The sequence below is a fragment of the Contarinia nasturtii genome, unplaced genomic scaffold (genome assembly GCF_009176525.2).
Source record: "Contarinia nasturtii isolate CC-2019 unplaced genomic scaffold, AAFC_CNas_1.1 Cnas_scaffold_1037, whole genome shotgun sequence".
Lineage (NCBI taxonomy): Eukaryota > Metazoa > Arthropoda > Insecta > Diptera > Cecidomyiidae > Contarinia > Contarinia nasturtii.
The window spans coordinates 2,291,099-2,314,006 of NW_022198383.1; the positions used below are offsets into that span (position 1 = coordinate 2,291,099).

The 22,908-nt window shown below is 34.4% G+C and overlaps 6 protein-coding genes and 1 long non-coding RNA gene across 9 annotated transcripts; 3 read left to right on the plus strand and 4 right to left on the minus strand.

The window, feature by feature from the left end:
- Positions 1-107: 107 nt before the first annotated feature.
- Positions 108-4,670, minus strand: LOC116344065 (serine/arginine-rich splicing factor 2). Of its 2 annotated transcripts, none has more exons than XM_031772444.1 (7): positions 4,437-4,669; positions 4,068-4,198; positions 3,714-3,884; positions 3,263-3,352; positions 2,970-3,113; positions 2,842-2,898; positions 108-726 (listed from the first exon to the last, which is right to left on the minus strand). In XM_031772444.1, exons 1-5 carry the CDS (start codon positions 4,491-4,493, stop codon positions 2,984-2,986), a joined length of 579 nt encoding a protein of 192 aa, XP_031628304.1. In that variant the 5' UTR covers positions 4,494-4,669; the 3' UTR covers positions 108-726; positions 2,842-2,898; positions 2,970-2,983. The 2 variants fall into 2 exon arrangements, with proteins under 2 accessions (XP_031628304.1, XP_031628305.1); XM_031772445.1 differs by lacking the exon at positions 108-726 and adding an exon at positions 740-2,061 and having other exon boundaries at positions 4,437-4,670.
- A 354-nt stretch (positions 4,671-5,024) lies between these two features.
- On the plus strand, positions 5,025-7,912 carry LOC116343975 (eukaryotic peptide chain release factor GTP-binding subunit ERF3A). Its single transcript, XM_031772321.1, has 7 exons — positions 5,025-5,522; positions 5,789-5,844; positions 5,984-6,107; positions 6,175-7,031; positions 7,120-7,296; positions 7,384-7,552; positions 7,631-7,912. Exons 1-7 carry the CDS (start codon positions 5,258-5,260, stop codon positions 7,672-7,674), a joined length of 1,692 nt encoding a protein of 563 aa, XP_031628181.1. The 5' UTR covers positions 5,025-5,257; the 3' UTR covers positions 7,675-7,912.
- A 2,428-nt stretch (positions 7,913-10,340) lies between these two features.
- Positions 10,341-12,446, minus strand: LOC116343989 (probable tRNA (guanine(26)-N(2))-dimethyltransferase). The gene is made up of 5 exons (XM_031772340.1): positions 12,316-12,446; positions 12,049-12,255; positions 11,740-11,983; positions 10,651-11,674; positions 10,341-10,580 (listed from the first exon to the last, which is right to left on the minus strand). The coding sequence occupies exons 1-5, from the start codon at positions 12,343-12,345 to the stop codon at positions 10,466-10,468; spliced, it is 1,620 nt and encodes a 539-aa protein (XP_031628200.1). The 5' UTR covers positions 12,346-12,446; the 3' UTR covers positions 10,341-10,465.
- A 49-nt stretch (positions 12,447-12,495) lies between these two features.
- LOC116343990 (peptidyl-tRNA hydrolase ICT1, mitochondrial) lies at positions 12,496-13,572 on the plus strand. Of its 2 annotated transcripts, none has more exons than XM_031772341.1 (3): positions 12,496-12,746; positions 12,808-12,987; positions 13,231-13,572. In XM_031772341.1, exons 1-3 carry the CDS (start codon positions 12,588-12,590, stop codon positions 13,483-13,485), a joined length of 594 nt encoding a protein of 197 aa, XP_031628201.1. In that variant the 5' UTR covers positions 12,496-12,587; the 3' UTR covers positions 13,486-13,572. The 2 variants fall into 2 exon arrangements, with proteins under 2 accessions (XP_031628201.1, XP_031628202.1); XM_031772342.1 differs by having other exon boundaries at positions 12,496-12,737.
- A 27-nt stretch (positions 13,573-13,599) lies between these two features.
- Positions 13,600-17,003, minus strand: LOC116343988 (histone H2A deubiquitinase MYSM1-like). The gene is made up of 7 exons (XM_031772339.1): positions 16,679-17,003; positions 15,686-16,604; positions 14,675-15,608; positions 14,487-14,606; positions 14,213-14,411; positions 13,957-14,125; positions 13,600-13,881 (listed from the first exon to the last, which is right to left on the minus strand). Exons 1-7 carry the CDS (start codon positions 16,747-16,749, stop codon positions 13,801-13,803), a joined length of 2,493 nt encoding a protein of 830 aa, XP_031628199.1. The 5' UTR covers positions 16,750-17,003; the 3' UTR covers positions 13,600-13,800.
- Positions 17,004-17,477: 474 nt separating this feature from the next.
- Positions 17,478-20,712, plus strand: LOC116344385 (ribonuclease Z, mitochondrial). Its single transcript, XM_031772889.1, has 9 exons — positions 17,478-17,945; positions 18,016-18,327; positions 18,396-18,616; positions 18,675-18,885; positions 18,967-19,044; positions 19,192-19,566; positions 19,625-19,764; positions 19,833-19,993; positions 20,062-20,712. Exons 1-9 carry the CDS (start codon positions 17,779-17,781, stop codon positions 20,611-20,613), a joined length of 2,217 nt encoding a protein of 738 aa, XP_031628749.1. The 5' UTR covers positions 17,478-17,778; the 3' UTR covers positions 20,614-20,712.
- On the minus strand, positions 20,691-21,575 carry LOC116344386. The gene is made up of 2 exons (XR_004201409.1): positions 21,341-21,575; positions 20,691-21,255 (listed from the first exon to the last, which is right to left on the minus strand). It is a non-coding gene; the product is annotated as an uncharacterized LOC116344386 (long non-coding RNA).
- Positions 21,576-22,908: the final 1,333 nt, after the last annotated feature.

Genomic DNA, 22,908 nt, shown 5'->3' on the forward strand with positions numbered 1-22,908 from the left:
ATTATAAGCCTTGTGATTGTAAACAAAATTTAGTTGAGTATTTCTTTTGGAAAAGTGTTTTTTCCTGAAATAATTTCTGAATAAAATAAAATTCAATAAAAAACAAATTTGTTTCTGATTTGGTGTATGCATTATTTACGTTTATTTCTCCAAATAATAATAATGTTTCAGTTTCCTTAATGTGTAGTTAAATTTTGAATTGAAACGAATATCAATACACTTAGAACCTAAAGAAATCTATGTTGTTTCAGTTTACATCCAGTTACAATGTATAATTTTGAAGTAAAATTTAGTGAAAATTAATAAATCAAAATTTGGATAAATCAATTTTTTTCCTTTGAATTTAACAAATTGGTCATTTGTTTGAATAAAAAAAAGTTAAAACAATGAAATATTACCACTATTCATATGGACATTTGATTTGTGTTCCTATTGAACACGCGTATAAATCGGAGAAAAAAAAATGGTTTCGTTTTAGTTAGTAAAATAAGTGATGATTCTTTTGATACTCGGTTCGAACTTCGAATGAATCGCCTATAAATCCCTAACAAAATTCATTCAATTTCGGTTTTTATTCTAGTTCTGTACGGTACAAATACTTACCGACATTTAATTGTTATATTGAAAAGAGAAAAAATATATTTTGAATGAAAAATTGTATGTGTGTATGTAATATATATTTTTTTATATAGCCAAGATGATTTTTTGGGAGGGTTAAAATTGCATCTGAAAATAGAAAAATTTCAAAAAAATAGTTCGTTGTAAATTTAACTTGTGGCTTGGATAGAGGTAAACATATGTACAAAATAAGATTAAATTAGTTTGTTGTGAAAAAAAATGTATGTTTAAAAAGTGAGTTTTTCAGTCTTGTCATCATGTATACATTCATCGAAATGCGAAAATGTGTTCAGTCATTGAGAATGAAGTGTGCCGTTGGGCATGACACAGACTCGGTCTGTATCGGTTCATCCTTTTTATTGGGTTTTGACATCATTTACGGTATAAAAATATGAATTTCGAGCGGAGTTGGGATATATAATTGTTTGGTATAAAAAATGGCAGTGAAATTGGGATTGGGATTTTATGTGTGTGGTGTAAAAGATCGCAATTACTTTGTTTGCTTTGAGATGCGGTGAACGATTTGTAACTGACGATCTTTTTCTATGAAAATCACGCTCAAAATTGGTATAAAATTCAATAATTAAAAAAGGAAACCAAAAAAATAAATGATGAAATAAATTCGGAAAATTAAAATCGTGGGTGGTTTCATTTTCTTTGTTTGTTTGTGACAACAAATAAACTTAACCGCTTCGTCGACAACTTGGATGTTGTTGCGCACCACACAGCATTTATATATATATAATTCTGCCAGCAGTTTGAATATATTGTGTATGGTACTTGAAAATATGAGCCCGGAACATGATCTGGATCAATATGTGTGCAGCAAATCAGGTCGTTTGTTCACCAGCTCACAAAACGCCAAAAGAAACACCCACCCACAAACAAACACACACACACACACCGCGAACGCTGATTTTTTTGACCGAATTTTATATACAGATTGTTTGGCATTGGCATTTTTTAAGTTTCAAATGCCGGCACACGAATCACATGCCAAAAACAACCGTATAAACCGAAAGATATAGTATGTGTGTGTGTATGTGTGTGTCTGCTATCAGTGATAGTGCCAATATGTATTGTGTATTTGTAATCGTGGCAAATCGCGAGGCACGCATGCTATGAGCTCTTTGAAAACTGCTTTTTGAACGCAATGCACCCCGCACACACCAACATCGAATCAATGCAGCCTCGATTTTGCGATATCACCTAAACATTTTACGACTCTCTGCCCCATATTCTTAAAACCCTCTTCAACTCTACTCTGAAACAGCGCGATGTGCATACGAAGCTCTGAATCGTGTTCTATTTGACATATCACATAAATCGCCTTTCATTTCTCTGACTCTCTTTCTCTTTCTCTCTTTCTCTCTCTCATCTGTCACTCTGACACTGATTGATTCTGCTCAGACTGCAATTAACTGCTAAGCCGGAACAAGTGGCCTGCATATTAAAATTGTAGATGATTTTTTAGTATGTTTTATCAACATTTTTTGGTTTGTTTTCAAAAAATTTAACGTGTCTATTTTTTGTAAACGATTTTTTTTTTAATTACAAAAAATTTGTTTTTATTCTTTTTGGTGGATTGTGTGTATGTGTTTTGTGTTTGTTGGATTTGTTTTTTTTTCTTTATCGGGTAAAATAAATTTGCAAAGGGAACCAATGAAATTTAAAAAAAAAAAGAAAACTATTTGCAAAAATCTTAAACAACAAAAAAACCCATTATAAATATGCTACTTGAATTAAGAAAACCAAGAAAAAAAGACTGTATGTCGGTATGTATTGTGTGTGTGTGCGTGTGGGAAAAATAAATAGAGCAACAGCTTGAAATGTTGTACCAAAAAAGAGAATCGAAAAAAAAGCAACCAAAAAATTGATGTGATGTTTCATTCTAGAATGTAAAAAAAGGCTACAACGAATGATGATCGATAGCAGTTGATTTGCTTTTTTTTTTGCTTTCGGTCAATAAAATAATTGCTTTCGGTTTTGTTTCCGCAAAATGCGAGATCTTACACCAATTGAATATGTGAATGGCGAACGCATTGGCAGAATTTTGGTTTTGATTTGTCCTCAGAACTAAATTTGTTTCTATTTTTTATTTATTTTTTGTTCTCAAAGTTAACTGAAATGCATTCAATTTTTGTGTTTGTTCATATTGTAGTTTGTAATAGAAAGAGTGGCATAAAAGTTTTGTTAATGACTGTATTTTGATGCTTAATTTACCTTGACTATTTTGAATTCCATTGCGGACAATTCCAAAGTGTCTTATATTGGTGCCAGCTAAAAGAGAAAGACACACCTCAAGTTAGATGGACGTGAATTACGGCTTGGGTTTTTTTGGGATAGTTTACCTGTCATGATGAATTTAGTCGCGACTGCGACTACGTGAAATGCTTCGGCTGCGGCTAACCGAACGGTTACGGCTATGGCTTCGGCTGAGCGAATGTCGCTTAATTGGCGATTCTGAACGCCCGCGGGAACGTGAGCGTACCGATCTGAAATTAATAGAACAAATTGTTTTATTTAATGAAATACTGCCAAGTCATAAAATAATAAAGGCAAGTACAATAGGCAATACGTTTACCAAATTTGAATAACAATGAAAACATTTATGAATGTGGTAAAGTAATGGAAACAAACAAACCTGGAGCGAGATCTAGAAGCTGAACGGCGACCACGTGAATAGCTTCTATCACGACGTCCCCTTTCGCGAGAACGGCTACGTTGTCTATCACTATAGAATAGAAGAGAAAACATCATTAAAATTCAATTATGTCCATATACGTTTGAAGTGTGCGGGGGTGTTGAGAGAGTGTTGTAATTTTGTTGCTCATTCATTTTTTGAGATGTTCAAACTACAACAAAAAATTGAAATGAGTCAGTACTTTTATTTTCTCGTGTTTTACTTGTTTGCCAAAATGAAAACCACAGATTTCTTGCCCACACACCAATTCAAAACAACTTAGCCCATGATGGAAGAAAATGGCATCGCAACGAAAGTTTATCGCTTTTAAAATACCGATTTTACCATAAATGGTCATAATGCAAAAAAAAGAACGTTAAAAATAAAATGGAAAGGATTAATGAACGCTTACCGTCGACCGCCTCGGTCTCTGTCGCGACGATCACGATCTCGTCCGCCCCGGCGAGTTTGCGGTGATGTTGGACGACCATAGCGTGCCATTTGAACTCTCAATTCTCTGCCATCAAGCATGCGCCCATCCATGGCTTCAAGCGCGTCTTCGGCATCACGTTTGTCATAAAACCTACGCAAAACCAAAACAATACGGAACAAATTTAAATTCACACATATGTCATCCTGGTTATTAGCATAATGCTAATTTATGGATGTAATTGAACTCATCCAAATATATTGAAACAAGCAAACATTAAAAGTTGAAAAAAAATGCCGCATTTAATTGTGTAAAAAAATCGATTTTTCTGCTTACCGTACAAATGCAAAACCACGACTTTCCCGAGTATATCTGTCTCGCGGGATGTAAATATCACCGACTTCACCGCATCTCTCAAAAACACGACGCAAATCATCTGGAGTTGTTCGATAAGTAAGGTTATCGACCTAAAAACCATTAAATTCACACAAATTACCAAAAAATGCATCAAATATTATTAAAGTAATTAGAAAAGTATGCTATGTCTCGAAATTTATCAACAATTTTACCACCAATCAAGTATCACAAATAAAAAAAAAACGTAAAAAAAATCGGCGAAAAAATGCTTTTAATGTAATTTCGACGCCATTGTTAAAATTTCAACACTTTGCAATATGGGTTATATTTGTGGAGAAAATGCCTCACCTTTAGCGATACCATTCCATCGATTCTTGGCGGTGGTCTTCCGTAACTGCTGCTCATCGCGATCTGGTTTTGTCTATGAACACGGATGAAAATCACTTAAAATTCGTGTTTTGTCGGTTTGACTAATCTAAGCGTCTGAACAGTTTCAAAGTAGTTCTAAGTCTGTTTGATCGATTAGTTCGCGCTTGATGACGACGTGCTTTGACTGAGTCTCTATCTCTTCGAATATGCCGACTGAAGCACACAACACTAATCATTTTTCGAAATTCGAAAGCGCGTCCCTATCGGAAGACAGATGCCACACGTATTTGACACTATTTGTCAGTTGTTGTCTAACCTGCAGCAAAATTGATGAAACACATTTTTTTGTTATATATTTTTTTAAATAAAATAAATTTTATTTCATAATCATATTGGTGAATTTATTGCATTTTTCCATGATATATTGAACAAAATTAACTAATTTCGTCAGTTGGTGAAACGAAAAATTCGAACTGTCATTTGGCGCTTTGAATCGAATCGCACATGAATGTGTAATGGAATTTTACCGAAACAGTTGGTATCATTGTGTGTCTGCCACATAAAAAAGCCATTTTAATTGAAGTGCCGAATGTAAAAACGTGTGTGTGAAAATCTTAACAATTTTCACAATAAACCATTGCCCGAGGCAGTAGTGTTTCGTTTTATTATTGTAGACACTTTTCCTCATCTTCTTTGTTTTTGTACCATTTTTTTTTACAAATCGTAATTTTTTTTTGTAAATTTTTAAAATTCGGAAGTGAGAAAGAATTGAATATTCTTATAAAATTTAACTCATAACGATGGCACAAGAAGGAAACTCGGATTTCGCCTCAAAATTTTCCACATTGAATGTTAACGCCATGGAATTTGTGCCGAGTTTTGCATCAAATGTTCCAGCGCCCGCTGCACCAACATCAGCCGCACCCCCAACTCCAAACGTAGAACCGGCGGAAACAGAGCCAAAATCGCAAGATGCATCACCCACAAAAACAACAGACGATGAACCGCCTGTCGCTGTTGCAGCACCGTCGGAAACAATTGAAGATAAATCGCCTGATAATCCTGGTTCGTAACAACAAATTCGATTATTGTTTTCATATAATTGTCATACATGTAACTGAGTTCATGCACCGTGTCATCTATTTGTGACTCAGCATGCTGTTTATGTATTCATATCTCGATCCGGTTTAAAGCGGATTGATCCAGTTGTCACATTTTTTTTGCTGCCAACATTTCTATTCGATTTTTCATTATTATGCGTGTGGTGTTTGTTCACCTTATACACCTTGTGTATTAGTCATAATAGTTAATTGGTTACCATTCACTTTTAGAGAGCGAAGCACTTGACAGTTGGGAAGATGAAGTGGCAACAACACCAGAAGATGAGGTTTGTATCTTTTTTTTGTCACATTAATCGTCGAAATTATTCAGATTTGGCGTAAATTTTCAAAATTTATTGTTAGTTAAATTTCAATTTTTTTTTTGGAATTGTAAATAACAATGGTATTTTTTTTCTTTGAAAATAGGAAGGTGATGAATTGGGTGATGGAATTGAAAACAAACCAAAAGTTATCAAGAAAAAGCCTTCACTTGTAGAAGAAAACAAAAGCAAAAAAGAGCATGTGAACGTTGTTTTCATTGGTCACGTTGGTAAGTAACCGAAAATATCTTCGTCTGAATCAAAGCGATTAAAAAAGAATTGAATTTTTAAAATTAGATGCTGGAAAATCAACAATTGGTGGACAAATTATGGCTCTAACTGGAATGGTTGACAAACGTACATTAGAAAAATATGAGCGTGAAGCTCGTGAAAAATCACGTGAAAGTTGGTACTTGTCATGGGCATTGGATACAAATCAAGAGGAACGTGATAAGGGAAAAACAGTCGAAGTTGGTCGTGCATTTTTTGAAACGGAGAAGAAACATTTTACCATTTTGGACGCACCAGGTCACAAAAGTTTCGTACCAAATATGATTGGTGGTGCGGCTCAAGCCGATTTGGCTGTTCTCGTATTGTCCGCACGTAAAGGTGAATTCGAAACTGGTTTCGATCGAGGCGGTCAAACGCGTGAACATGCTATGTTAGCAAAAACCGCTGGTGTCAAGCATTTGGTTGTTCTTGTCAATAAAATGGATGATCCAACGGTAAATTGGGACGAAGGACGTTACAACGAATGCAAAAATAATATTCTGCCATATTTGAAAAAACTCGGTTTCAACATTGCAAAAGATTTGACATTTATGCCGGTGTCCGGTCAACAAGGTCTTGGCCTGAAAGATGTTGTACCATCTGAAATTTGTAGCTGGTATTCAGGACCGTCATTCATTGATTTTATCGATGCTTTGCCATCGATGAACCGTAAATCAGATGGACCATTCATTATGCCTATTGTTGATAAATATAAGGATATGGGAACGGTGGTCATGGGCAAAGTTGAATCGGGAACGGCGAAAAAAGGACAAAATTTATTGGTCATGCCAAACCGAACGCAAGTCTCAATCGATCAACTGTGGTCCGATGATTTTGAAGTCACCTCGGTTTGTCCCGGCGAAAATGTTAAAATTAAAGTTAAGGTAAATCAAATCGATCGAAGCACATAGAAACCGGTCACTTAGACGTGAATATTTTAAACCAATTTTTCTGTTTGTCTTTATTCAATAGGGTATCGAAGAAGAAGACGTTTCGCCTGGTTTTGTGCTATGCGATTCGTTGACTCCAATCAAGGTTGGCCGCAAATTTGATGCTCAATTGGTGATCTTAGAACATAAATCAATTATTTGTGCGGGCTACTCAGCTGTTATGCATATCCATTGTGCCGCTGAAGAAATTACAGTCGCTGTAAGTGTCACAAACGATATTTCATTTACTTCATTTGAAAATTTTGAAACTAAATCAATTGTTTTTGTGTTCGTGTGTTATTTTCAGGCATTGCTTTGCTTAGTTGACAAGAAAACTGGTGAAAAATCAAAAACCCGGCCACGATTTGTAAAACAAGATCAAGTAGCAATTATGAGAATCGAGTGCTCTGGTCTAATTTGCCTTGAAGAATTTAAAACATTCCCACAAATGGGACGATTCACCCTAAGAGATGAAAGTAAGTACCCAGGATTTTATCTAAAAAAAATCAAGTGGTTTTTTTAATTTATTAACCTGCTTGTTCATATTCTTTCAGATAAAACAATCGCTATTGGCAAAGTTCTCAAAGTAATTGAGTAAACTGATTAAAATTGAAAAGGAAAAAATGTTGGATTGGAATAGACCATAACACACAGAGAATATCTCAAATAAAAAGATGAACACATTTAAATGGATACACTAAAATTGTAAACTACATACCATTGTACTGCAGATCACGAATATCACAATCGACGCTTTTTTGACAAATAATTTCCAATTCCTACAAACAAAAATACCAGTTCCGAATAAAAAAGAAAACTTACTCTGTTATTGCATATTCATTATTTGTATTAACGCTTATGAGAGAAACCGGAAATGTAATAATCTAAATCGAATCAAATGAAAATCTCCCAAAATTCCTATATTCAATTCGTTTTCTCTTCCTCACACCCACACTCACTCTACTCTCGAATATACAGTAATTACTGTGCTGAAGAAGCGACACATATAGTTTAATGCATTATGTTAAATGAGAATAGATTTAAGACTGTTTTTAATTCTGATGCGTCACTTAATTGTACTTTTTTTTTCCTTGGCACGCACTTTGTATAAAAACCAGCACAATATCTATCGATGATATTACATCGAGAATGTGTCTTTTTTGAAATATTCTTTTCATGCGCATTTTTTAATTATCACATATTCTGTTTGTTTTCAAATTGAGACATTTCTATTATTATGTTTTTAAACGGTAAATTTATGCAGCTATTGAGAACAGGGGATTGGAAGATATAAACAGAAAAAAAATCAACTTGAAAGAAAGCATTTTTTTATAATGACACATATTTATTTTACATGTATTATTATTATTATTATTATGCATTTCTGTAGAAAAGCAAAATATAATTTTCATATCGAAAATTGTCTATGTTCTTTTTTCCTACATAATTCACACATTTCTGGCAACATTCCCGGTAAGTGTCATGTTTTTGAGTAGTTGCTGAAAAAAAACTCCTCGTCGAGACACCAAATTGGCATAACAAAAATTAATAATCTTTGTCTGTTCTTGAAGTTGATCTATAGCTTCTGACTATGAGCCGAGAGTCATAATTTGGTCAATAATTTTTGAAGACCAAATAACCAATACAAAAAATCTATTATCAAATAGGTGTGATATTTTTCCTGTTACCTGATATTTCTTTGTTTCTTTTCTCACTTTTTCCATCTTTTTTCTACCTGTTAAAACTGAGTTCTCAAAAACAATTCTAGTTCAAAGTTCAAAATGCTTGTTTGCTTTGAAACATAAAAAAATGTTGGTCAGTTGTCTTTCATGTTTTGATTGTTACACCACGACGTGTCTGTTTTTTTTGCTGAATTTTAACGAAGTCAGTTCTTGCATTAGAGAAATTCTGATTTTAGAGTGTGCGGTATGTAAAAAATTCAAATGAAGTGTACGATCATTTTGAATATATATGCAAGAGTAATGGGGCGAGCTAAATTTTTGAGGGAGGATGATTTTTCAAAAAGAAAAAAATTTCCAAAATCCCTGGCAAATCGAAAGATTTTTCTTCACTTTCCAAAATTGACGACCAAAAAAAGGTCCTTTATTTTCTCTAAAAAATTTTTGATTTTGAGAAAAACTTTGTAGTGAAAAAAATTTCAACACAAAGTTTTGTTGAAATTAGTTTAGGAATCCTCGAATATGTTTTTTCAGAGTAGCTTCTGTTGGTGGTTTTGTGTTTTGGCGTACACTTTTTCAAACCCTAGCGAGAATTACGAGAAATACTTAGATTATTGTTCATTGGGATACTCAACTCGAAATTTTGAGTACATCCAAATTTCACCAGAATTTAAAAAAAAATTGTACATTTCGAAAAATATGTTGTACAGAAAAGTAAACATCTTTAATTCCGCACCCAAAAAGTGAAAAATCGACTTTTCATCATTTTACCCTAATGGGAGAGCTCTGAATTGTTGGGAGACATGGGGTGAATGGGCGCGAGACGAATATTATTTCTAGTGTAATTTGGGATGCTGATTCCGAATTTCGAGGTTTGGAGTAAAAAAATCATGGGTTAAGGGGTTATGACTCCGACCCCCTGGGGTGCCATACACAGTCAAAAAAAGTTCGCACAAAAGAGAATGAAACATTTACATATGGCTACTTGATGTTTTTTTACCATGAGTGACCTTGAGTGAATTCTACTGCTGATATTCGCCTAAGCAGCGAAGATGAGCCGAGTGTACACGAAGCGTGAATTCTTCTATTACGGGTAGTAAAAGTCGTATTGGCCTTAAACGAGGATTTTGTCACATTTAACATCACTTAGCAGTTTTTATTTTGGGGCATATTTTCTCATTTTTTTTGTAGTACTTTTTTTGTTTATAGAGATCATCTTATCAAGTCAATTGTATTCAAATTTTATAAAACATTAGTTGCTTGAAAAAATATTTTTTTTATAATAAGTTTGGCAAAAGATTTTGCACTTATGTATTTGTTGGGAAAAAATTGAAATAGACTGAGCAGTCATGATTCAACGCATATTTCATGGTAACATGGGACAAGTATAGTTGTCAGACAGCGCCAGCTGTATCTATCCTATAAACATCGAAGGGGGATTCTTCTAAAGTTCAGAGAATGACGTTTGCATATAAATACATGTAAAAGACACTTTTAGGATCGTCCTATGTATGCATGGTAAATCAATTTTGCATTGAAAAATAAAATTTGATTGTGCTTCTTTTTCATATATAAAAGACCTGTGTTTTATTTCGTTTTATACAGGTGATTTGAATTTATTTTACATGTTTTATTATTATACATTTCTGTATAAACGCAAAATACAATTTTCATATCGAAAATGGTTAATTCGTCATACTTTCGTTTTGCCTATATTGTTTTTGCTTGTTTACTTTGGCTCTCACCCGTTGTTTCAGCATTTTGGCGCTTTTGTTTGTTTTTATTTTGGTTCTGGATTTTTTTGGGCAATTTTTCGTCACCAATCCTGCGCAAAAAAAAATAGAGAATATATTATGAGTTTCTTTTCATCAATCAATTAAATAATGTTAACTAACATAAGTGTTGATCTTGTACCCGGTCCCCAATTTGGCATTGGGTTGGCCGGAAAACGAGACAACGCCTTGGCTCGACTGCTTGGATTTGCCTCGGGATGAATGTCATTCAAATTGTATGTATTTTCGGGTTCTTTGCTGAACATAGCCTTAACGATGGGATTCTTTTCTAAATGTTTTGCATTCACTGGATTCAATTTGGCCCAATTCCGTAAAATGTCCCACAATACATTCGACGGTGCATTTGTTTTAATTGAGGTTTTGTTGGCATGTGAAAAAGATACTTTGTATCCAGCATGAAGCAAAGCCGAACGTAATTTAACTATTGGTATACATTGTAATTTCAAAACACAACACACATGCTCTAGCGTATAGTATAACGGTACATCTAACAATTCTTCTCGAATCACTGACAACATGCCGTAAATACGTTGATTTGTTTCAAGATTTTTATACGGTTCTGTCTGAATTAAATTATAAAGCATGTCCACAAATGCCTGGTCGTGAATTGGTGCCGTCCAAATCGGTCCGCCCATGTGATAACGACTTTTGCACTGTTCACAGTTCTCTTTGACACTTGGAACCACAGGCAGAGCATATTTAAATTGATTTGGATTTTTTTCGGTTCCATTTGGTTTGAGAATACCGAGCGGTTGAAATGTGTGCGTCGAACACCCGGTGCATTCATAAAACATCGACTGTTTACTGCTACTCTTTTTACATTCCAACGGACTTGTAAATACGCGCACAAAAACACGAATATAAAAATCTGCCGAAATACTTAGCAGTGGTTTAATGTATCTTCCATATCGTGTCGCATGCGATTCAATGCAACGCAATAGAATTCGCAGAGCTTGTTCATGACATGCCTTTGTTTTTAATGGCACCGAACCGTATTTCGCATAACAAGATTCTGCATTGTTTCCAGCTAAAATCGCCATATCGGTAGCAGTTATCAGTAAAATACCGCCTTCGGATATACTCTGCACGGCACCGTCCAAAAACATTGTTGGGTTTCCATATGGATCTATGAATGGAATGAATGAATTAATAATGACACATTTAAAATGTGATTGACGCTCCGTTTTTTACCCAAATCAATTGCATCGAATCGACTTTTGGCGTCAACAGAGTTGTACATCAGTGTCGTTGCATTCGCCTCACTTGCCGTAACTAAATGCTCAACATTGTTTAGTTTAATATTCTCTTTAATCGATTTCACAGCCGCTGAAGATAAATCGTTGGCGATAATTTCTTTGATGCCAGGGACCTCTTTGGCATATCGAATGCTTCGCAGTCCAGTCGCCGAGAGTGCTTCCAAAACACGGAGACCATCCTATTGACAAGAGAATTACGCTTAGTTTCAAATGAACATAGTTGCTTTAATAAAGAAACCAATACCGAAAAGTCATTGCCAGCCACTTTTTTCCCACTTTTTCGTTGTTCACTTTCATTTTGGCAAATTTTCCAAAATGTTGATAGCACGGATAGACTCAAATCCCGATTAAATTGCTGCACCGGATTGTAGAAAACACGATTTTCGGAAATAATTTTTGCACTCCCTTCGCATATTTCAACAGTTACCGCTTGTTCCATTTTCTTAATCAGCTGTAAAGAAAATCGAAGCTTATTCAATATAGGCATTCATCATAGAATTCACTTATTTACGTTTTCATTCGTTTGTATTTCCATATTCATCGGTTGTATTTATATTTCGGAACTATTGTAATGCAATCTGAAGCACGTGTATGCATTTGAATAAAATATAAATTGAATGTTGACAAGGAATGTCAAACTACACACACTGCTATTTTGACAGAATGAGTTTTTTTTCCACTCACTTCGAAAAAATAACTTCGAAATCTAACCTCAATCGAATGTCATAAATAATTGAGTTTCATATCGTCGTTCTGGCAAACATAAATAATTTTTCGGTAAAAATGTTCAAAGTTTTGCGATTAATTTGCCAACAACGGCAATTTTCAGCAGTAAATGCTGCACGCCAATTTTCCTTTAAAAGCGACCTTTCACCGGAAACGATGTATCCAAATAGTAAACAAAAACTATTCACACCATCGCCACCACCGCCTGTAAGTCAGGTTGGAGCATTTCTTATAATTTGAATTGAGATCAACTGTAATTTGATTTGGTTTCTTTTAGCGAGCTGATAATAAATTTAATGGATATATTCCGATGAACGCTGTCACCGTCACATACTCACGTAGTAGTGGACCAGGCGGACAAAATGTTAATAAACTTGATACAAAAGTCGACCTTCGGTTTCATGTTAAAACATCTGAATGGATACCTGAGGCTGTACGAGAGAAGCTTCTTATTACCGTAAGTTCCAAAGGTTTTCATTTCAACACATACCTACATTTTAATCGTTGCGGTGAATAGATTGCTTACTTTGTTCTAATGAATGTTAAAACAAGCAAAAAAGTCTATACGACAACAAGGTCTTGTCAAAAACTTGATTGCATGATTTGGCAAAAAGAGCTATTTTTCTTCATTGCACCGATTCATCTCAAGGATGTCGTTGAATTCCCGACAATAAATGAATAATCTAATTATCATTTTCAGCACAAGAATCAAATCAACAAAGAAGGTTATTTCGTTGTTAAAAGTGATTTAACCCGTTATCAACATATGAATTTGGCCGATGCTTTGGAACGTGTTCGAAATATAATTCGACAATTGGAAGAAGAACTGACGCCAAAAGAGTTGTCACCGGAAAAACTGGCAAAAATCCAGCGACAACATGAAAAATCAGCAAGGGAACGATTATTTATCAAACGTCAAAAATCCCAAGTAAAAGTTGATCGACAATATGGATAGTATGTAAAATTGTAATAGCTATTGTGGTATTGTAAATTAAAAAAAACATCAAACGAAATAAAAAGCAGTTGATACTAAAAATGCAAATGGTTTTTCATCTAAATTCTTGTGTGGTTTATTAGAGGGTCGTCAACCATTCTTGCGAATTATATGTAAAAAAATATGAATCTAGGCATGAAAAATACCGCTAAATTGGTATTTGATATAGAATAAAGTGGCTCTTAATTCTCAATTTCTATACAATATAATATAGTTAATAATTAATAACTTGAATGTACTTAATCTTATTATTATAAAAATAATTTCCAAACGATATCATAAATAGCTTTGTAAATAATCGGAAATATTCAAATCATAACCATGATATCTCAGTAGCTCCGTGCCGGTCTTTATAAACTGAAATGATTGAGAAAGACAATAAAAATATTAGCAACGATGCGATATGCTAATTAAACTTATATACACGTATACCTTTTCTATGGTTTGCACATAATTATGACTGTTTCGATCAATCACATTGAACACATCAGCAATGTCATTGCGCAGAGAGCTGCAATCCTTAATAATATCCACTTCGAATCCATATGGAATTATGTCAATGGTGTCTTTATGTATATCTTTGGGCAGAATGTACATGCAGCTATGAACAAAGGAAAATTGTTATAGTTAGCATTCCGAAGAAGAAGAAGAAAATGATGAAGAAACGGAAGCAAAAATCGAAACTTACTTAAAACCCATGTCGATGCAATTCAAAATGAATCCAATAAACGGTCGATCACTTTCAATGGAGAATTGAAGTTGCATATCGGCTTGTGTACCAACATCGGTACGTGATGGATTTGCCTCGAACGTTGGATGCGAATGGAACCAGCCAACCAACTCATATCCTTCATTCGTCATATTGGCCGCTTGTTCAACTTGTGAAACTAAAAACACAAAATGCAAACATACATTAAATTAAGGGTTCCAGTTTGAGAAATATGATAAATTTCGAAATTTACCTGGGCACATTTCGCAGGTGGTTGTTGTTTGATGTGCGGTTTTGCATGGTTTGTACCGTGTCAGACTCAGTTTATTTCGACCAGCCGATTTTGTACAAAATCCGCCCAAAAATCCCATCACTGAAAGATAAAAGATTGAGGAAGTATTAGCAACGATACAATATACCAATTAAGCATAATACACTTACCTTCAAATTTCGAAGACAATGCATGCAGGTACAAACACAATAACGTCGATAGATTCATTGAAACCCTGAATGGTGGTACTTTTTCTTTGGGAAAGCGTAAACATTCGATAAGCTCAAATTCCATTTTAATTGGTTTAGATGCTTCGCGCCGTAAACTTTCACGATCTTTGGGTACAGCTGCGTATACAAGTGTCGGCACACCATTCACATGGCTGACCGTATAATTTGCGTCAATCTCCTTTTCCGTTGAATGTACAGTAATACTTTTGTTTCGTTGGCGTCTGCCCAATATTAGCGATGAGCTCATATCGTGATTACCACTTGAATGTAAACTTTTTTTATTTTGTACACTTTGCATAAAATGTTCCTTTAATTTAATCAATGGTCGAATATATTCAAAATGTTCTCTTGCATAGCCAAAATTGATTGCGCCAATTTGTTCGAGCATACAATGAATGCGACTGATACAATTCACATCACCGCAATGTTTTAAACCATTTCGAACGGTTGTTTTACTCACATAGCCTGGTTTTGTTTCGGCCCATGCATTCAATATGAAATCACGAATCTTTGTATAACGTTCCGGCGTTTTAGTTGGACGTCCTTCGAAAAATTCCGAATGAAAGTACTTTTCTAATTCGCTGACTTGATGCAATGGTAATACCAGCTCTTCCGTTGGCCCATCAGGATTATTTAAAACACGCAACAGCTCTGGATCGATGTCATTCAAATTGAGTTTTGGTTCTTCTGGTTCTTTCTTTTTAATTGCTTTGATTTTAAGTGGCGGCACTTTTTCGGAAGTTATTGGTTCCGTTGGTTCAGACTTTACTATGGAAAACATTGCACTAGAATCATGAGATTCAATGAGATCGTTTGGAGTGTCCGATTCAATGTCAATTTCAACATCTGATTCTGATTCGTGCCTGATTTTTGCCTGTAAAAAATTATCAAAAAGAAAAGAAAAGAAACGAATTAGAGGAATATTAAAAAAAGGGATCATTTTCATCGTACCTTATTCGAGCTAATGTTCGGTTTAGAATTTAATTGAAGTATTTCATCGTCAATATTCGATGTGTATTCGGTGTCGGCCTCATGATTAATGGTGATATTTTCACCATGTATATCAACAAATTTTTTCGATTTACCGCTAAATGACTCTTTGCCACCATTTTTCGCCTTTGTACTGCTACCTGTGTGATGTGTTCGATGCTTATGTTTTTTCGGACTTTTCGATTTTTTATTGCTTTTTACATGTCGCGAATCGATTTTAACCGCCACACTAAATTTCGATTCCGATCGTTTAATTTTCAACGGTGCCACTTGTTCATTGTCATTTGATTTATCTCTTTGAATTTTGAGTAGTGATGTGCCTGCCTTTGGATCAACGGTAAAATTTTTCCGATTCAAAATCAATAGATTTTTGCTAACCATTAATGTTTGTTTGAATTTCACAGCCGGTTTCGTCGGTTTGTCCAAATTCGATGCACCATCCAATGACATACTTTTTGCATTACTTGATTCAGGCACATAAGTATCAGGTAATTGATTTGAGTACTTTGTTGAATCTCTATCGTGACCACTCTCTTGTGACGATTGACTGCAACAGTCTGAGTGGTCATTGTCTTCATATGCTGTTTCTTCGGTACCAATCACCACCTCCTCTTCAATCGATGCGGGTATGTCTTGTTCAAATATGATATCGCCACAATTTGAGGCTTCTTCGGTTTCACGTTCTTCCACCCAATCGAAATCAATTGGTGCTGGCTCCTCAATAACAACCTCATCTTGCACCAATTCCATTTCGTCTTGTGAACTTTGTTTTGGTAAGTTTTCCGGCCATAAATTCTCCGCACCATCGTTGTTATCCGTTAACCAACGCGGATGAACTGTATATTCACATGATAATATTTGACCAGAACTAAGATTTGATCTGAAACAAAGAAAATTTCAATAAATTATGTGGACGATTTTGAATGCAAAACGCATTTTCAGAACGAAAATTACATTTCTCTTTCGTTTTTCGACATAAAATTATCCAAACCACCAACTATGTCCACCTCTTCGTCCTCGTCCATATTTGTTTTGGATTTTGGTTCTTTTATTCTTACCACCTGAGCCAATTTAATTGATGTAACATTAATGTCTCTTTTGTTAGTAATAACACATTTGGTTTTTTCTCATAAAACACAATTCTTCACAACAATTCAATTTTATTTCGTCGAATAAATACATTAATTAACGTTGAATGCAAACCAAATGAATTTTTATCAAACTATTTGGGCAGAAACAATGAAAGAAAAATTCTGGAAAAGAATTTGTGAATGTTTATTGTTTTGATGAATTGGAAGCGAATGCAAGCGCAGTTGTCATTAATTACGTATATTTTATAATACTTCTGTCAGTGTCATATCATGCGACGACGCCATCTTGTGTCCCAACGACAAATTTTTACGACGCAGTTTTTTTTTACGTTTTGGAAACGATGTTTAATAATGCACATCGACAACAGAAGAAAAAGAAACAATTTAATATAATTAATTAATCATGTATTAATTGTTTTCATTATTATTATTGTTATTAAGATTTGTGAAATATCTTTGAATCACGTTATGAAAATTGAATTTTAAAATGAATACCAATTTCTACAAATAACTTCTTAAAAAAAATTATTTTTCTTTTTATAATAATTTTTTCATTTTAAATTTCATTATAAAAAGGAAATAAAAATGATAAAATTTCATGTGAGTCATAAATTACGAATGTGAAATCACAATATTTGATCAATTCGTTCTTATATTCCAAGAAACATATAATTCTTCTACTAATAATAAGTGATTCACACAAATGAATGTGAAAAATTTCGCAATATTTCTAAAAATTTCAATTTTTCGCATTTGTATTCAATAACGGGCATCTATCGCAACGTATCGAGATAATATTTTGGATATCACAATTCAAATGTGACAGCTTGTCGATGGTTTGACAACCAGAATTATTGGTGTGACACACACGTGTAATCAGATGTTGTTATTTTCTGTTTCGATGTTTTTTTTTTACTCCAATCTCAATCGGTAGAATTTGTATTAATGTGATATACATAAAAAATGTCTAAAGTGAAGCTGCAACAGCACATTGCCACAACGCAGAAGCAATTATTAAAAATAAAAGAAAAAAATCAAAAATATGTGCCAGGTACGGTGAATCTACAAATTGTTGGAAATGGAGCTCCGGGAGCACCGGCTTCGGTCTATCTGTTTACAGATCAATCAAGGTGAATCAATACTGAAAATCATCATTATTTACCCATTGAATAATAAAAGAACATTTTTTTGGTACTATAGATATCTCTTCAATTGTGGCGAAGGATTTCAAAGACTTGCCAATGAGCATAAAGTTAAATTAACGCGATTGGAGCATATTTTCATCACACGTCGAAAATGGCATTGCATTGGTGGTATGCCTGGTCTCAGTTTGACTATACAAGATGCCGGAGTGCCTCATATTACACTTCACGGTCCAACTAAATTATACGATGTTTTTCGAGGAATGCGAAGATTTGTGATTTTGAAAAATCTCAAAGTCGATGCGCCGCAATGTAATCAGAATGGATTCTACGACGATGCCGTATTAAAAATTCATTACTTACCACTTAGGTATGTTTGGCAAAGTTTTAAGTTGAAGAGATTGGAGTTCAATTACCTTTTTAATTTGATACTTGCAGACGAGATGAGAGTAGCGACGATTATCCTGTGATGTCATTCATTTGTGAATGTAAGCCAAGACCGGGGGCATTAAGTTTGGAGAAATGTTTAAAGTTGGGCGTCCCAAAAGGTCCATTGTTAGGAAAATTGAAAAATGGCGAAACGCTTATTTTGGATAATGGCGTGACCGTTCGACCAGAAGACGTTCGTGAACCAGACGATCCTGGGCCAGTTTTTCTAGGTACGAATGACGCAGCAACTATAAAGTTAAATGTATAATAATAATGGTTCGATTTTAGTCATTGATATTCCATCGATTGATTTCCTGATAAGTTTACAAAATAATGAAAAATTCACTGAATACTTGCGCAGCAGCCATGCCGAACCCGACCGAACCGATTTAATTTTACATTTTTCACCAGCATCTGTCGTTGGCACGGATGAGTACAAGGAATTTGTAGAGTCATTTCCAACTAGCACACAGCATTTACTTATAAATGAACAAAATACGTGAGGAAAAAGTTTAAACTCTATTTCGAGAGAGAGAGAGAGAAAAACAACCGAATTTTATACATTTTGTTATATTTTTAGATTCTCCGGTTATGTGGCTGCACATCGCATGCAATGGCAATTAAATCAATTGAATGAATCTTTATTCCCCATCCTAAAGTAAGCTCACTCAATTTTATTTTACATTTTCACAATATACCATAAACCTACATAATTAAAAATGTAATTGGTGCAATATTATTTTTATGGTTGTTGGGGTCGTTTTTTTAAAATACATTTTAATTAATTTCAATACTTTATCTCTAGAGAACCGCTTCCGGTAAAACAGGATGAATTCGAGAATTGCACAAAAAAGATGAAATTGAGTGAAACACCACCGCAAGCAGATACGGATCAACAAGTATCGAGGTTACAACATGCAATGCCAATGACATGTGTTCATTTGCGTCCTCGAAAATGGATTGATCGAAGTATTGAAGCGAGACCAAGCTCGGCTGAATTTATTAAAGAAATTACCGACATTGACGGAGTGACTGAAACGTTAGATGCTTTGAAACGGGATCGCTTACATTTATCACCTGTTGATCGAAATTCTCAGTATCCGAAAATTGTATTTTTTGGCACCGGCTCATGTATTCCGAATAAAACAAGAAATGTTAGTTCGATTCTGGTGCACACAACGTATGTATTCGGATAACAAACGACTTTTGGCAAATTAAATTGATGTATTTGATTACAGAAAAGACGATTGCATATTGCTCGATGTAGGTGAGGGTACACTGGGTCAAATATATCGTTTCTATGGTGATGAATCGGATGATGTCATTCGAAAACTTAAAGCTGTTTATATTTCACATTTACATGCTGATCACCATATTGGTAAGTATTTTGACCATTTTTTTTGTTACGATTCCAATTACGTAATAATTGGAATTGATTTATTGCAGGTCTTTTTGGCATAATTCAAAAGCGGCATCAGTTACTCTGCGATGAAAGTACACCAATTTTATTGTTTGCTCCCAACGAAATGAGTTCATGGTTGACATTCTACGATAGTGAAATCGAGCCAATTAGTTCCGAGTTTGAATTGATCGATAACGGTTCATTGGTAAACTTTTCTTCTTTTCAAGCTGAATAAAATTGAATAAAAACCAAATAAAAAAAATACTTATACAGATAGACGAAGGTTTGTCAGCAGAAAAAGCGGCCCTCGTGGGACTATGTTCACTTCGTACCTGTGGCGTTGTCCATTGCCCAAATGCATTCGGCGTCACAATGACAATAAATCAAGATCAACCATTTAAATTGACGTACAGCGGTGATACGAAGCCATGCAATGCACTAATCGAACTCGGTTTAAATTCAACATTATTAATTCACGAAGCCACCATGGAGGACGAACTACTCGATGATGCATTGCTAAAAATGCACAGCACAACATCGCAGGCCATTGAACAAGGACACAGAATGAACGCAAAATACACATTACTAACACACTTTAGTCAAAGATATGCAAAGATTCCACGCATCGAACAGCATTTAGTTGAGAATGTCGGAATCGCTTTCGATAACATGGAGGTTGTCTTGAGCGATTTAAATTATTTAAATACGTTGTATCCGGCAATGAAAACAATATTCACTGAACATTGGGAGCTCATGGAGCAGAAATCAATAAAACGAGCCAATAAAAAAGCGGCAGAACAGTCAGCAAATGTGATTACCAATTAATTCCAGGCTGGAAAAATGCATTTTAAAAATGTGAATTGCTTTTATAATAAATTTGAATTAAAAAGAAAAAAATAAAGTTAGTCAAATTATTGTTGCGGATGTTTATTTTTGTCTTTCGAAATTAGTGTTACTTATCGTCAAGATAAGGACGCATATCAGTTTGTTGTATTTCCTTTTTGCTTTGCTGTATTAGTTCCCACAGTTGATATACTTTCGGTTGAAGTTGATGTATCATTTGATTTTATTACATTAGCTTCTATTGTCGTGAGAGAAATGTTTGCCCAAAAATAGCTGTCTATGTATTTTTCGAGTTTTTGAACAAATGAACGTACAAGCTCATTGTCGGAAATGTTTCCGCTATTTGATTTATGTAAAAACTATTCACGAGAAACATATACGATTAGAATCAGTGTGATTATGTACAAATCAAACCTGCGCAAGTGTTCTACTCTTGGTTGCCTCATATGCGGAAAAAGTGTTATCCGAAATATTGTTATGTAGGATTTATAAAAATTCAGCGCATTATTATAGTGCACCAACGTTTTGTGGTATGTGCTGTTTAAGCGATTCAAAGCTTTGTTGACCTCTTCACGTATGTCGTTGTCAACTAATGACCATTCGCCCCTTTTTTTGCTCGTCATACTGTAATACAGTAAATGTATCAACGATGAAAAGTCAAAAGATCAAAAACATAAAATCATTATTTTTTGTATAAGAAAAACCCTACCGTTGTTAATGCCTCATCTTTGACCTTTTTTAATACAACAGGAATGTCAGCAAACGAAGTCGTTTCATCAATAGCTTTGTTCACTTTGGCGATTACTTTAAGCATCAATTCTTCACTCAAATCCTTATTTTGTTCAGATATCAAAATCAAATTTAAATTTCAAATTCGGCGCTGAAAACTTGATGGCATAAAATGCCAATTAATAATATGGCAATGAAAACACGCTTCATTTGGACTGAACATCTATTTTTGAACTGATCTCACAATACGGTTGCTCAGTACTATTCACGCCGATTTATTGTTTTGTTATTGTCACGTAATAACATATTTGTAGCGCTGATAATCAAAATGACTCAAGAGATTGAACATCGGTTGGTACTTTCCAGGTCGTGATTGCCACCAAAATTCTCTCCCGGCTCCGAGATAAAGGTGCACACTAGATTGAGATCCTTTCCGGAATTTGCCTTTTCGCTTCTTTGGCATGTCCACCCAAAATTCCTTAAGTCATATTCACTCTCGACTACACATCGACAGATCGTTACTCCTTATCATTTTAACTTTCGACTTTTACTCTATAGAAAGTGATAATTACATCGCATTGTATTCAGAAATGTTACGAAAGAAGGGCCCATACAATTTCAAATATTGTAAAAAAATTGATTTGAGGTTTGTTCACATGAACCGAATACACTCGCTTTTGTGAGCAAATCAAAAAAAGAAAGTAGGCAATTCAAAATCGGATTATAATAATAGTTTTCGTGTATCAAATACATGTTTTTCCACTTCCGATACACGAAAAGGCTGGCATTTTGATTCATTCATCGGTGTCGGCTTTGCGTGAAAACTATTTGAAATATCGCCTGATTATGGTAATTCTTGTTGTTGTTTTAAAGTATGGCGTTTCATTCTGCGATTTCTGCTTGTAGAAATAAACTTTATTAAGGTCATATTTCATCGATGTAAAGAGCAAGTAATATTAATTTTGGATGTCACAAATAAAATATTACTAATTGAACCAAATTAATGCTCAATTTTCAGCAGTTTTCATTTTCATTAGCCAAGCAGATTTACCAACTGATGTTGTATGATAATTATTGAGCGACAAACGCGACGCGTAAAGTTTTTTCTTTCATTTTTTCCCAAAGTTTGATTCCAAGTTTCGTTCAACCAAACCGCAGTCTTTGCGTTTGTTTAACATTTCGTAGTAACCTAAAGCTATAATTAATTACGGGTAAGTTTTTGAATTGTTTATGACAGGTTTGGAAGGAGTTATTATAGTTTGATAAGGGAACAACCAACTTTATTTTGACTATGTAAACGCCGCGCCATTTCTGAGCTGTAAAGAGAAATCAGATTAAGTTATTACAATCAGAACATTGTGGCAATATAGTGGTTAAAAACGACCAAAAATGGAATGTCAAAGGATCCTTCACATATAATTAATTCTTTGTGCGAAAAGTTGAACTCTTTATCGAGCTGTTGAAAGCAAAATTTTACTCCTTTGAAGTATGTCTTATGAGATTTCTTTATCAAAATTTCTTCATACCAAACATAGTGGTAATTCACTC

What these genes read in the sequence shown, in the direction of transcription:
- LOC116343990 (XM_031772341.1), top strand. Translation starts at nt 12,588, where the DNA reads ATGTTCAAAGTTTTGCGATTAATTTGCCAACAACGGCAATTTTCAGCA. An exon ending in CACCACCGCCTGTAAGTCAG is followed by an intron (nt 12,747 to 12,807) that starts GTTGGAGCATTT and finishes GGTTTCTTTTAG; the next exon opens with CGAGCTGATAATAAATTTAA. An exon ending in GAGAGAAGCTTCTTATTACC is followed by an intron (nt 12,988 to 13,230) that starts GTAAGTTCCAAA and finishes TATCATTTTCAG; the next exon opens with CACAAGAATCAAATCAACAA.
- LOC116343988 (XM_031772339.1), bottom strand. Translation starts at nt 16,749, where the DNA reads ATGGACGAGGACGAAGAGGTGGACATAGTTGGTGGTTTGGATAATTTT. An exon ending in TCGAAAAACGAAAGAGAAAT is followed by an intron (nt 16,605 to 16,678) that starts GTAATTTTCGTT and finishes TCTTTGTTTCAG; the next exon opens with ATCAAATCTTAGTTCTGGTC. An exon ending in TGCATCGACATGGGTTTTAA is followed by an intron (nt 14,126 to 14,212) that starts GTAAGTTTCGAT and finishes CTTTGTTCATAG; the next exon opens with CTGCATGTACATTCTGCCCA.
- LOC116344065 (XM_031772444.1), bottom strand. Translation starts at nt 4,493, where the DNA reads ATGAGCAGCAGTTACGGAAGACCACCGCCAAGAATCGATGGAATGGTA. An exon ending in CGTGGTTTTGCATTTGTACG is followed by an intron (nt 3,885 to 4,067) that starts GTAAGCAGAAAA and finishes GGTTTTGCGTAG; the next exon opens with GTTTTATGACAAACGTGATG. An exon ending in GCTTCTAGATCTCGCTCCAG is followed by an intron (nt 3,114 to 3,262) that starts GTTTGTTTGTTT and finishes TATTAATTTCAG; the next exon opens with ATCGGTACGCTCACGTTCCC.
- LOC116344385 (XM_031772889.1), top strand. Translation starts at nt 17,779, where the DNA reads ATGTCTAAAGTGAAGCTGCAACAGCACATTGCCACAACGCAGAAGCAA. An exon ending in CTGTTTACAGATCAATCAAG is followed by an intron (nt 17,946 to 18,015) that starts GTGAATCAATAC and finishes TTGGTACTATAG; the next exon opens with ATATCTCTTCAATTGTGGCG. An exon ending in TCGATTCTGGTGCACACAAC is followed by an intron (nt 19,567 to 19,624) that starts GTATGTATTCGG and finishes ATTTGATTACAG; the next exon opens with AAAAGACGATTGCATATTGC.
- LOC116343989 (XM_031772340.1), bottom strand. Translation starts at nt 12,345, where the DNA reads ATGAATATGGAAATACAAACGAATGAAAAC. An exon ending in AAATACAAACGAATGAAAAC is followed by an intron (nt 12,256 to 12,315) that starts GTAAATAAGTGA and finishes TTTTCTTTACAG; the next exon opens with CTGATTAAGAAAATGGAACA. An exon ending in TGGCTGGCAATGACTTTTCG is followed by an intron (nt 11,984 to 12,048) that starts GTATTGGTTTCT and finishes TCTTGTCAATAG; the next exon opens with GATGGTCTCCGTGTTTTGGA.
- LOC116343975 (XM_031772321.1), top strand. Translation starts at nt 5,258, where the DNA reads ATGGCACAAGAAGGAAACTCGGATTTCGCCTCAAAATTTTCCACATTG. An exon ending in CTGAAGAAATTACAGTCGCT is followed by an intron (nt 7,297 to 7,383) that starts GTAAGTGTCACA and finishes TGTTATTTTCAG; the next exon opens with GCATTGCTTTGCTTAGTTGA. An exon ending in ATTCACCCTAAGAGATGAAA is followed by an intron (nt 7,553 to 7,630) that starts GTAAGTACCCAG and finishes ATATTCTTTCAG; the next exon opens with ATAAAACAATCGCTATTGGC.